This window comes from Heliconius melpomene, chromosome 20 (genome assembly GCF_056956725.1).
Source record: "Heliconius melpomene rosina isolate 202511_hmr_F chromosome 20, ASM5695672v1, whole genome shotgun sequence".
NCBI lineage: Eukaryota > Metazoa > Arthropoda > Insecta > Lepidoptera > Nymphalidae > Heliconius > Heliconius melpomene.
The window spans coordinates 6507905-6522191 of NC_140408.1; the positions used below are offsets into that span (position 1 = coordinate 6507905).

The 14287-nt window shown below is 31.6% G+C and overlaps 1 protein-coding gene across 5 annotated transcripts in view; it reads right to left on the bottom strand.

Annotated features, from left to right (window-relative positions):
* Positions 1-14287, bottom strand: part of LOC146527772 (voltage-gated delayed rectifier potassium channel KCNH8-like) — a 48843-nt gene that overhangs the window by 19609 nt on the left and 14947 nt on the right. For all 5 annotated transcript variants that reach the window (XM_085205192.1, XM_085205191.1, XM_085205190.1 and 2 more), the window contains exon 2: positions 7508-7621. In XM_085205192.1, coding sequence (XP_085061318.1) covers positions 7508-7583 — 76 coding nt within the window. In that variant the 5' untranslated portion in view covers positions 7584-7621. The remainder of the gene's footprint in view (positions 1-7507; positions 7622-14287) is intronic.

Consider the following 14287-nt stretch of genomic DNA (forward strand, 5'->3'; position numbering starts at 1 on the left):
CAACGGGTACAACTTCTAAAAGTTGATAAATTTAAGTTTGCGGGCATATGCACTCATTTTGTATGAAACTAAGTACATGTGGTTCGTAATAATTGTTTTTTTTTCTATGAAATACTTAAAAAAATCACATTTCGGGTTTTTTCTTTTATTGATATTGTAAGTTCTTACTTCGTGTCATATTTCATAATTGTATGTCCACGGGAAGTACCCAACAGGTTTGCGTATTCAAAACTGAATTGCATACAAAATACAAGCTCGTATCTTTTGATTGCGTTGACTTAGAATCTTGAATTTTTCTGTGCTTCAAGAGACCATAGATATTATTTGCAGCTTGATTGTTTGACCTCCACGCAACCTCGAGACAAATGATCTTGACAGATGGATAACAAAGTGATCCCATAAGGGTTCCGTTTTTACGTTTTAAGTTACGGAACCCCACAAAACAGTTTAAGACTTAGACTCCATTCGTAAAAAAATATACACAATTTTTTATTTATTTTTTATGGAAAAGGACTCGACCCCGTGGAACACTATAGGAGCTACAGGTGCGTTGCCGGCCTTTAAGGTGGAGATAGAGAGAGAGAGAGCTTTTATTTATCTACCACATATAAAATTGCAGTGCAATTGCAGTTCATATTGATACAGCGAACTGAAAACGTACTCTTAATAACTATCAATGTTCGTGAGTGATCAAATATTGTCCGTACTCTGCGGAATTAAGTCTATCTATAGATTTAACGTGATATGTTAGTATACTCGAAAATTATGTGTGATCTTATTATTTTTATTTATTTGTTAAATTATTTATATTGAGAATACTTTTTTCAATATATTACATTTCATATTTTATTAAGTTATTAAATGCCACCACAATAATATATTTTCTTATCTTCCATGTGCAGACTGATCTGTTACGATTTTACTATACTTCGTTTCTCAACACGCAAAGCTTTAAAAAATCGGCGGAAAGTGTGGAAGGGAGTGTTTTAACACTAAGTTCCCTTTACCGACCCTGTTATATGCGGAATACAGTGGGAAGCTTATTTGATTTTAATTTTTACTTAGATTTTTAGTAGGTAATATTGTTAGAATATTTACAATATACACATGTCTATTGTTAATATAAAGGCTACTTGCATAACAATCAGTATGTTATATATTTTCAATATATTTATTATATTGTGATCAATTTTTGCAAGTAAAATAACTCTAAAATAATAATGAACGTAACATTTTCGTTGTAGGCCTGAAGCTTGAGTGACGTAAGCTCTAGCAAACTCCGTAGTTCTCGAGTGATAAGGATCTACTCTATTTGTACCTATTTATAATACAGTATACAGATACACGTCACTCTTATGTCCATATAATGTTATACTTTTTTACAAATAACTGAATTAATAAATATTATGGCTTAAAATCTATGAAATAATATACCTAGTTGATGAAATATTTGGGCTATGCTGTATAAAATATACATAAAAAAATTAAAAGTAATTCTTAAAATATATTGCATTGTCATAATTCAGGCTTAGAACAAAAATTTTGTATTTATTTTAATATGGAAAGCCGGCTATTGTAAAGCAACTCTAGTATTGTATATAGATTTTGTTTATGGTTTTATTTTTATATACATGTATTTTTATATACATGTTTTATGTTTGTGAAAAAAAGAGTATTCTATCGATATATACCAAAGTTTACGTTAAATAACAGATATTTTACGGGGGTCATGAGTTCGATAATGTTAGCAAACGCTAAATCCAGACATACGGTCATTGCGCTTGCATCGAAATAACAGGCGGTTAATTGAAACTGGCGCCGATTGCGCTCGATCGCAATCGAATTACTTCAATGAGATGATGCATTTCCCTAAGATGTTTAACGTATTCACTTTATTTTATAGCATTGTACGTCTCACGCTTGTCTACGTTGTTGGGACGTGCGCGTGCCGTTGCATAATTCGTATGATATAGGTCTATAGGAAAAGAGAAACCATAGATAGAATAGTGATTGTATAGATAAGCGTCGTGAAATTTGAATTTCTTGGAAAATTGGGAAAATGTGAGTAAATAGTAAATTTTAAAACTTAAAAAAAAATGTTGTTTTCTGTATATCAATTTCCAAAGAATAATGAAGAATATGTCACATAGCGCCGATAATAAGTTTAAGAATGTTTATTAGAATGTGCTTGTGCAAATGTTTATAAGTAATTTCGACTATTATTAACCTGAATTAATATTGGTGTTGTTAGTAAAAAAGCTTGTAAAATAAATTAATAATTATTCTTTATATGAAAAAGCTTAACATACTTGGGTGTTAATTAGTCTAGGAGCTAGGTTATAATTTATCAGACAATTATTGCACAATTAAACTCGTATATTTTGGAAACTCGTTTGGAACACCTTGCGTGTGTGTGCGTTTTTGGTCATTAGGCTGAAATACAAAACCATTCTAATTTCAATGAAGAAGACATTTGGAAACTTTCTACTAGCTGGGATCTAATCTTAAAAATTTTTAATTCTAAAACTCACTAGAATGCCAGATACATTCAGCTTGTTTTGCCAGAATCCAGAGCAGTATACGAGGCAATTAAGAAATTGCTAAAGTGAGATGAGAACTAACAGACGAATGCCACCCCATTTTACCCGTGATCACGGACTACTGCAATGTGTTCCAGTTAATCCGCTTAAATGAAAATGAAAATATGAATATTTAATTTCCTCGAGTAGAAATCGAACCCACAACCTGTCGCGTTTAGAAATTATTACAATTAAAACTTAGATTTATTTAGATACGAAAAAATTGCGAAAAACAAAATCTGTTAAAATCTGTTGTGACAACTTCTTTAACAAAATGTAAAGTATTTGTTTAAACAAGTTGTTGATAATTATATACGTTTGTATTGTTTTCTTGACTTAATTGTAATAATTTCTTTTAGTTTAACCCATTTGTAGCGCAGGGGACAAACGTGTGACTGTAAGAACTACAGGTTGCGAGTTCGATTCCTACTCGAGGAAATTAAATATTTCATACTTTCCTTTCTTCGCTCTGGTGTCGAAGCAAAGCGCAGCGTTGAATTCCGCCACGCAACACGCAATGCTTTGCACTAGGCTAGGCCCTCGCCCTCGGCCATTGGGATCAAACCCACTTTCCCGTATACCAAACACTGCTCGACTATGACGACGTCAATAATGTAATATCATAAATCAAATTAACAACTTAGGAAGTGCGCGGCCCACTGTAATGTTATCTTTGAGCTAAATCAATATGTACTTTAAATATATAATTTTATACACAAATAAATATAGCTTCCTGTGTTTTACATATTATTCAAAGGTGTCTATTTTAGTACGTTTAATACGCAAATCAGTTTCAAAGCAGTATAATTCGAATTTAGTTAGGTAAGCGTCATTTTGACTGGTTATCATTTGAATTTTGAGGGCAGTAGGTAGCTAGTGTGTGGCTGTAAACGTGACTGGTTGTGGATTGGATCCTCGAGGAAATGAGATATTTATTTAAATTTAAATTTTCATTTCTTTGCTCTGGTAGAGAGGGAAAGCGCAGCGTAGAGTTCCGCCACTCAACACGCAATATTGCCAGAATTGGGCGGTATTGTGGAACAGAGTACCTTAAGCTAGGTTCCCTCTGCCTACCCTGCTATGTATAGGTCGCAGTGAGAAGCTTATTTATTTATTAACCGACTTCTGTAAGAAAAGGAGGTTATCAATTCGACTGTATTTTATTTTCTTTTTTTTTTTTTTTTATGTTTGTTACTTCATAACTTTTAACTCGGTGGACCGATTTTGATATTTTTTTTTTTATTTGAAAGGTATAGCTTCCCGAATGGTCCCATTTTTTTTTGGTCCATGTCTGACAATGGTATCCATGAGAAAATCACATAAGTCTTAAATTTGCATTATGCATGTGCGCGACTAATAGCCGAATAACTCAATGTCGCGCCAACCGATTTTGATGATTCTTTTTTTATTTGAAAGGATACACTTCAAGGATAATTTGGTGAAAGTTTGGTTAGGTTTCGATTATGGAATCCGGAGAAAATTGAGAAAGTTTGTTTTTTTTGGTCAAAAATTAATTATACTGTAATAGTTACAAGCAAAAAGTTTTTAAATTGATGCCAGAAGTGAGATTCCTGATCGTTGCATTTCTTTTCAACCAATCTCAAAAAAGAGGATGTTCTCATTTTCAACCAACTTCAAAAAAGGGAGATTCCGAATTCACCCGAATACTTTTTATGTTTGTTCTTGTCAATATACCAAAATGTAACTTTGCACAAAAATAATAGCTAATTAAATGAAGTTTTACATAGAACAATCACAACCACTCGTTGACAACCACTACCACCACCATCACCATTCGTTCAAGAAGCATCATTTTAAGATCTACCCATCGCTAAAAATCGTAAAATAAATTAATTTTTAACAAAAACAAAAACCGACTTCTAACAACGAACTAAAAAGTGATAAATAATTATATAAAGATTTTATAATTTTGAAGTCGGTGTCAAACTAATGCTGCAACACCTTTACTACAATATCTAATTACTAAGCCTGTTTGTTTTACTTGGCACCGACTTGAAAATTATAAAATCTTTATATAATTATTTATCACTTTTTAGTTCGTTGTTAGAAGTCGGTTTTTGTTTTTGTTAAAAATTTATTTATTTATTTACATTTTTGTGGCAACAGTTTTGAACGGTGAAATTTAAAAATAAATATAACCTAAGATATTATACGTAAGTAGGAATATTATAACCAAATTTTCAGGGTAGACCGTGAACACCGTAATTAGATCCTTTTGGGCGTGAAACCATACCAAAATTGGATGATATAAGATGTTTCGCATTCTATATGTCTATAAATATAATTAAATAAGGCAGTTGCTACACTAGACAAGAAAAAGTAATAGGCCAAATTATCAAAATTATTAATTAAGTTAAACGTAAAAGTGGAAATATAATGAATTTGGACTACAATGACACTGAATGAACTGAAAAAGGACACTTGGAAGTGCAAGGTATAGAAAATATAATGAACCTGGACTACAATAGCACTGAATGAACTAAAAAGGGAAAAAAACTCAGTTCACTTTAAGAGTAGAGTAGTAAGTAGTAGTAAGAGAAAAATAAAATGCTTTTACTTATGATAGGAAAATAATATGTTATGGAAAATAAGAAAATATATGAAATAACAATTATTTACATGTGAGAAAGATTTTATTATTGTAAATGCAGTTTGTGCATTTAAATATTAGTTTCTTTAATATTTTCTATTTATTTAATATTTTCATTTCCAAGCTCTGGTAACAAAGCAAATAAAGTACGGTGTTCAGTTTCACAACTCAACACGCAATGCCTCGAGAAGTCGGCGGAACCTGAGTAACGGAAGTGTCTTATTGGGGACGGTGTATCTTAACACTAGGTCCCCAGGTTAATTCTGCCTACATCTTCTCCATACAGCGTGAAGCAAACACAAAAAACAATAATGTTTTTATCAGTTATTGATTATTTAATGTTATAAGACATAATTAAAAGTGAACAGCTTCATTCATAATTACACAAAAAAATACCGAACTTAAAATTCTAATACCAAATACTCGTATACGAAAGAATAGCTCTGGGAGTAAACAAAACATAATCGACCGTAATGTTTGAAAAATGAATGCAGCAGTTTATTTTGAAAAGCAATTCATTTTCCGTACTCTTTATAAAATGGAAAATACGATTTCTCCTTTTATGTCAGTATATATTGAAAATCATTGTTAGTGAACAACATCCAACAGGCCAGTCGTGGCGCAGGGTTAAAAGTGTGTGACTTGTGGGTTCGACCCTCACTCAAGGAAATAAAATATTTATTTAAATTTATATTTTCATTTTTTCGATCTGGTGCCGAGGCGAAGCGCGGCTTTGAGTTCCGCCACTTAACACGAAATGCCTCCAGAATTCAATAGAAAGTGTGGAACGGAGTGTGAACACTATATTCCCTCTGTCTTTCGAACACTCAGCTACACCATATTATGTGTTTACACTAATGACATTTTTTTACGTTTGATTTATTATCATTATCAACGACTCTACAGCCGCTGCCATCAGCGGCCCATGCCTAAATAGCCTGGTCCAAAATATGTTTCTACTGTGTTATTTCTGGCCTTCTCTCTCCAATTCTCCACGCCCAAAGTACTCAGATCCTCTTCGACTACGTCCAGCTAGCTACATGACGTTTGGCTTGCCTAAGTCTTTCTATAAATTTATATCTATATAGATTTGTTAATTAATAGTGATACCTATTTGTAAAGTTTAGTTTTTAGGAGATGTAATGGGTGAGAAGTAGAAAATAGATGGAGTTTTCACGAAGATCTCTCTATTTAAATCCAGAGGACAGTGTAATTATATTCTTATACAACACTTCGACAAATTTAATTCTGATAAAGCTACTGATAATGTTTTTATTCTTTTCTTTTAATTAAGGAAATATCTCTGAGTTCAAAGAATAGAATAGTTCTTCAATTTGTAGGTCAATCAATTATAATATTCACAGATCTCTTGAGTCATACTAAATCTGTAATAAGACCTCTTACTTCCATTTGAAATCAATACTCGGACTCGCTTACGTTGAGAGTTCATTTTAGTTTATTTTTCTTTAGTGCTCGTTATTGCTCTTAGAAACGAAGCCGGTTTTAAAGCCAACATGAAATGTTATATTTATTCTTAAGTAATTATTATGTTTGGCGCATTTATTATCATTTGTCAAATTAATTTATAACAGTCGCTTGCCGTACGTTGCGCTTCTATCGTTTTCGCTATAATTTAATTTGTATTATTAATTGCCGTGTTCAAGTTTCTAATATAATACTACACGTGTGAGTGTGGTGTGTTTTTAGACTTGGAGCTTTGTTTTAGGAAATTTTGCTAATAATATCGTGACTGATGCATTTAAATCGATTTGAACGTTTCTGAAATAAGTGTGTAAAAACGCACAGACAAACAGACAAGAAAATAAAAATCTTTCTATTACAATATAAGTAGGTACATAAATAAATACTGTTTATAATAGTTTTACTTATATATGTTTCATGTAAGATACATGGATACATTTTTATTATAGTTAGTGGTTGTAGTTGATATTTTGACAAATATATTGTATATTTGTCTTGGTGTTCATAGTAAAAGTATATCTCATCTCAGAACTATGTCGGTTGTCGTAGATATCGTAGATAACAGACGTAGATCGTTAGTGTGAAAAGATATAGATAAAATTGTAAATGCAACGTAATGTTCCAAAGCGAATAGAAAATGGAGAACGGAATGGTTTATCACTAGTTACCGCAAACATACCTGTCACCCATAAAATCATTTAATGTTTAATAGATCGTGATAAACGTATCAAGTATTCTTTATGTGCGTCTGTTACAGGTAATTCCACTCTTTTTATGCATCTATTGCATATAATTCTATTCTTTTTGGGCGTCTATTACAGGTAATTCCACTCACGTGTGCCATCGAAGCGTGTTGCGATGGTATCGAGGAAGGTGTTCTGGGGCGCGAGCAGCCCCTTGCGCACCGGCATCACCCCACGCCGCGCGCCTCGCGCTCTCCGCCCCCCACCTGCAATTAAAACATCACATGAAATCCTAAACAAATATTTTGAAAGGTCATTCGCCAAAAGTAAAACTATTTCAATTAAAATTTACGGAATTTCCAAAACTAAACTAGCAAATTACAGTCTACATAAGTCACAGTTACATTGCGGCTCTATATTTTAGTTTAAAATTGAATTGTTTTGCAACTGATTAGTTCATTCGTCGCTGGTGATATATGAACTAACTACTAATATATTATTATACTAAACTGTAGGTGCTATAAGAGCGCGCGACTGGGGAAATATTTATCATTTCTCTGCCTATCTTGCTAAATATAGGCGTACGTGAAAAAAAGAAAAAATAATAATATATAAGAAAAGCATTTTACATTTTTTTATTCTACACTTATGTAAAAAAATAACAATAAACTTTTTTGGTATTCTCTTTACATAATTATAAAAAAATCTTTGAATGTATTTTTCTGCATAGAGATAGGTAGACAACGTAGTTTTTTTGTCCGTATTCTTGCTGTCATGGATTTTGTATGATGATTTTTTGTTTAGAATGCGGGAAAGGAAATGTTCCACTATTGTTATATTGTGGAGGCTGAAACGTGTGTATTTTTCTTTTCACATACAGATTTAGGTCACAAGGCATTGAAATACGCTGATAATTTTCAGTAAAACGAAGAAAAATTACAAAGAGTATAAGAAATATTATTTAATTATTTACGTGCTAAAGCTTGGTTATTAAATTATAATTTAAGATGTTTCATAAAAATTGTAATTACAGACATATAGTATAATCCTCATTTTCATTAGCTGTCTCCATAAATCTTCCTGTGTAATTAAATCTTTATTTAAGGTGACTCATAAAGAGAGACGTTAGTAGGTATATGCCTGCAGCCTTTCTACCTTCTCGTAAACTTTTGATGTTTCATAAATGCGTGGGTAATAAATATGAATTAATGGGTTTTAGAGGTGGTGCCTCATTGCTGGTCATATTCTCTCCACAATAACGAGTAGTTGCTCTCGCAGGTAGAAACCAATAAAGTTACGTATAAATCTATCATGTGAAGCCGTAAGTTGTAATATTAAATTGTCGAAGCAATAACAAGAATTCTTAGGGAAATATGAAATTGTTATAACATATCTATTTATATTAAAATTATAAAAATCTATATTTTTGCAATGTATTAAAAATCGAACAGTAAATATGGAAGTAAAATCCTATAAAATATGTCTTAAAAGGTATATATATTGGTATTAATGCCGGTAGTTCAAGTGAGGTATCAGAGGTTCTGGTTAAACTAAGCTTGAATTTCAGAAAAAGCTCGAATCCTCTAATTTTTGTACGGAACCCTCGTTCGGGGAGCCCAACTTGCGCTTGTCTGGTCTTTTAAATTGTAATTGTACTACCATTGACCTATATTCATATTAAATTTTTTAAACAAATAACTCCGAAATAAATCTGCACAATTACCTTTTGTTTGTTTGTTTATGTGAAAATACAAGATGTCTCAGAATAAACAGCTTAATAAGTAAACAACAGTAAATATTGAGCTAGGAACACAAAACAAATTAAGAAGCATATTATGTTACAGCTTACATATTATCCTTAAATCTAAATAGAATAGATACACATACCTATTTAAAATTATATTATTTAAATGTTTAAATGTTTCCTTACCAAAATCTCGTTGATCCGTTAAAAATTTATGTCATCGTTTTGTTGCGAATATATTATTTGGCTAACTTAGATTTTTTGACACTTTTTATGACACAAGATAATGCTCAACTACATATACGGATTCCAATTCAATTGATTTTATTTTGAATGGCTTTTAGGCGAAGCTCAAATTCACATCGCGTTGTTTCACACTGTTTTACATTCTGACCGATTGTGGTGAGTTTTAACGCTTGCAAATATTTAATATATATACTATACGAAGAGTAATTTACCAAAAGTTAACTGTATTTTTTAATTTTAGTCAATGTACTTAATTATTTTAATTAAAATTCCAACGTTTTACTAGCACTAGTATTTTTTCTGTATTCTGCTCTGTATTCGGCTTATATTAAAATAACACAATATTAGCATTGGATGTGACTGCAGTTTTTCATACAAATCGGGCGGCCAGAATTAAAAATAACATTTCAAGATTAATTACGACAGATAGATTATCTTTAAAGAAACTGGCAAAGCTGATAAAAGTGTGTTAAACAAGGTTTATTTATTTTTTAGGTTCTAAACAATAACGATCTTTGCTGTAACTAAAAGGCGTCTTACTTATCGCTATCGAGTGTCATCTTACTCTTATTGGGATATAAAAATAGATTTGATTAAGTAAATTACGTCGTAAATTTTGTAAATGAAGGTGGTTATGGACTATTACATTTTTCTTCGTTATGGTACTTAATTATTTTTTATTTATTGTTCATTTGTGTTTTGCTTAGAAGGAAATTTGGCAGGGGCACAAGGGAGTAAATGTAACGCGACGGTTGTGAGTTCGATCCCTATTCGAGGGAATGAATTATTAGTTATTAATATTTTCATTTTTACGCTCTGCCACCAAGGCAAAACCCCGGCGTTGAGATTCGCAACATTCGCATTTTCAATATGGTGAACGAAGTGTCTAAACACTAGGTTTCCTCTGCCTACCCTCGATAGTCGACTATCGATAGGCTATCGATATTCTATCGATAGTTGTCCGATAGTAGGACTATCGATATTTTAATCGATAGTATCGAAACTATCGATAGTTCAAAAGAGTACGATACTATCGGACAAATGTAATACTATCGATATTATCGATAGTATCGTATCTCCCGGTCAGAAAGATATCGATACTATCAGTGTATCCGATACACCATGAAGTTATTTTTTTATTATAGAAGAAAATTTGGACGTGTTTCGAAATTTAGGTTTCATAATACGTATTATATACGTGTATATAAGCACCGCTCATCATTCTTTTTTAGCACGAAAAGCTTTTACGTTAGCGCTGCTTTGCCATGGGAATGATTTTGTAATTCATCTGACACATGATGTTCAGAATCTCTACGTTAAACAGAGAATTCCGAAACTACGCGATACAAAACGTAATCTACTTGGTGGTGAACCACTTCGTACCGTTAAGCGGTTTAGTTTCAATTCTAGTTCCATATAGCAATATATTTAAAACTGGCGACCCGCTCGCGGTTTCTATACAATTATTTATTTGCTAACTTCACTTTCTTTCGTGTTTTTGATCGTAACACTTTATATTTATATATTATTTTTATTTATGAAGCGATTTAAATGAAACAAACACTAATTATTAAGGGAAGTTTCCCAAAATATAAAAGTGAAAAACAGAAACGCTAAACGTATAAACAGCCAAACAGACAAGAATTGTAAAATCCAATGTCCCCAATTTAATTCTCTTGTATATCTTTGATGCACAGACTGACAAAATTATACAAAAAAAAACCGGTTAAGTGCGAGTCGGACTCGCCCACTTCCACTTTCGTACCAATTTCAGGATTGTAGGGCAATGGGAAGTGCAATTTATAAAAGTTGACAACTTAAGTTTGCGAGCATTTGCATACATTTTGTATGAAATGAACAACAAATATAAATGTGTAATGTGTTTTTTCTATAAATTTTCGCTCTTCGGATTGCTTTATCTGTAAAGTAAGTTCAAACAAATTTAGTACCCTATAGGTTTTGAGTATGCGGCGAATTTCATATACAATGCAGCAAAAACGATGCATAAATGCATGCATCTTTTGATTTTATCGTCTTAGAAGGTCGACCTCGAGCTGTTTCAAGACGCCATAGATTTAATTTATAGTAATAATATAATTATAATATTTAACACTAATAAACTTCCACGCGATCTTGAGATAAATAGTCTTGACAGACGAACGACGACGACGACGTTCGGTTTTGAGGTACAGAACCCTGAAAATAGAACCTAACGACCTCGTACATTTGTTTAGGCAGACCAGTACTTATTTTTACAAATATATTTTGTATATTTTTGGTACCAAATATATTGCACTGTTAATGTAAATATTTTGTCTGTAAATTATAGTGTTTTATACATATGTATATTCAAGAAACGTTTATTGAAATTACAGCAACTTTTTTTAATTACGGTCTTTGGTAAATACATTTAAATTATTATTAGCACGGGAAACGTGTTTTTAATGCTAAGGACAACTCCTTAGCCGTAGATTAAAAAAAACTATTGAATAGACTATTAAATAGGGAGTCTATTAAATAGGTTTTTAATTTAGTCGACTATTTACTAAATTAAATAGTCGACTATTAAATTGTATTATGTTACATAGCAAGATGTCAGTATAGTATAGTAACAAATAGAAATATCTCATTCATCTCTTCCTTCGCGTCAAATTAAAACGGGACACAGCATGAATATTTAACAGAATAAGACGTTAAAAAGAAATACAAATATAATAAACCTTCCTTAAATTGATTAAGTTTTGTTGTTCATAATCTTAATAAATAATATTTTTTTGGTTTGAGTAATTATATAAGGAGGAGACGGACATTTCTTTGTATAATGAGATTAAATAATTTTATAAAAGAAAACGAAACAAAATTTAATAAAGCCTTAAGTACTGAAATATCTTCATCTATATATATAAAATCGAAAGGTCACTCACTCATCACGAAATCTTAGAAACTACAAGTGCTAGGAATCTCAATTTTTGCATAGGAGTTAATTTTAGGACGTAGGTGCTCGCTAAGACGGGAATTTGCAATATTCGACTTCTAAGGGGTAGTTTTTGGGGTTGAAAGTTTGTATGAAACTTCGTTACTACAAATGTTAGGAGTCTCAAATTTTGCATAACGTCACTAGGACGTACTCATGGAGACAGAAATTAATAATAACATAGCTCACGCGGGTGAAACCGCGAGCGGGCCGCTAGTTTGCCATATAACAGTCATAAGATGCATTGTCAAGTCTACCTGTAGCAAAAACTTTTTTGGATAACTCACTTCACAAACTGCGAGATCTTTGTTTGACCTATTCGTTCTACTGAAGTTGTTGAAAGTGAAAAGGACTTTCTGCTGAACAAATAATAATAGACGTCAATATCTTAATTATGTCTTGTTCGATTCACGGTTAGAAACTTCATTTCGGAATAAGCACGAATTCAAAGATGAGAAAAGTTTCATTTTTGATTAAGGCAGGATTGGCAGATTCATTTATTACTTTATCGAAATTAAATTCGTTATTGTTTATTAAATGGAAGGATCTTTTCGAAATTAAATTGATTTACTTAAAACAAGTATACTATTACAATAAGTTAAAATGATATTTTTCATTATTGTAACTGTTTAGTAGTTTAGTAGTTTCTTGTCGGCTCTTCTCAGCAGAACTGCCTTCCGAACCGGTGGTAGCTTTTTGTTCATATGTTCATTCGACGATTCAAAAGTGCTTATTATAAGTTTATTTGAATAAAGAATATTTTGAATTTGAATTTGAATTTGTACTTTTAATATATAAAACTAAAAAATAATTTAAATACGAAGATAACGAAGCTTACGTGAGCGGTTACTTTTTAAGTTATTATGTGCTAGAACATTCATGAGCCAGAGCCATGGAGCTTTATAGCCTATATAAACTAAAAATGACATTTTTTATAAAAAAAAAATGAAAAAAGATATCTATATGAAATCAAAAAAATATTTTATCTTCTCACGTTGTCATTTAATTTTTATTTCACCAGCAGTTATGTGCGCATCGGTCTTCATTCTTAAAATCACTTCAGATAACAAATTACTTTAGGAAATTTGATGCTACTTGATTCATAATATGAAAATTGGCTTCTTTATATCCTTTAATACCGCATTGCCTTTTAGTAAGCTTTTAATGTATCACTTTAATATTACATATTATTAGTTGTATATTTATCGATAATAAAATTAGAGACAGCTAAGAAAAAAATAAGATTTATAAATAAGATAAATTATTGCTGCTATAAGGATGAATTAAATTTTGTAATTTATTGGCTTGTGCCAAAAGGAATTGTTTTGGAATTTTTGGACACCAGTATCTAATGAAGTCATTATCTGAAAACTAACGATTATAATTCTATGATTTTTTTCGTCGTAGGTACTATGGAAAAACATACTTAAATTTGATTTAATATTTATTGTTACGAATAACTTAAACTCCAAATCTTATAAAATTTGTTTTGAAATCTACTCAATTTGATGAATTTATTGTTGAATAACTATAGCTTTAAGTTGCGTCCATACTCAGGTAAAATAATTATTATAAACTATTTTTTAGCTTCACGCTATATCCCGTACATAGCAGGGTAAGCAAAGGGAACATGGGAACCTAATATTGGGACATTATGTGCCCTCTTTCCGTCGAATTCTCGAGACATTGCATGTTGAGTTCCGGGACTCAACGCCGCGAGTATTATAAATTTGTATTAAGTATAAACGTTTTTGTTGAAAAAGTTTACGTGCGAGTAAAATTTCATAAATATTTATTTTAACTATACGCGTTAAACTTTGAGCACAAAGTTGTTAAACTACACTACGACTGGGAGCTTACCGACATTGTCCTAACAAAGGAGAACATCGATTTTAGGATTCTACTACCTCAGTTTGTCCGTGACCATGCTAGAATCTATTTGCCTCATACTAAAGCTTATTTAGTTAG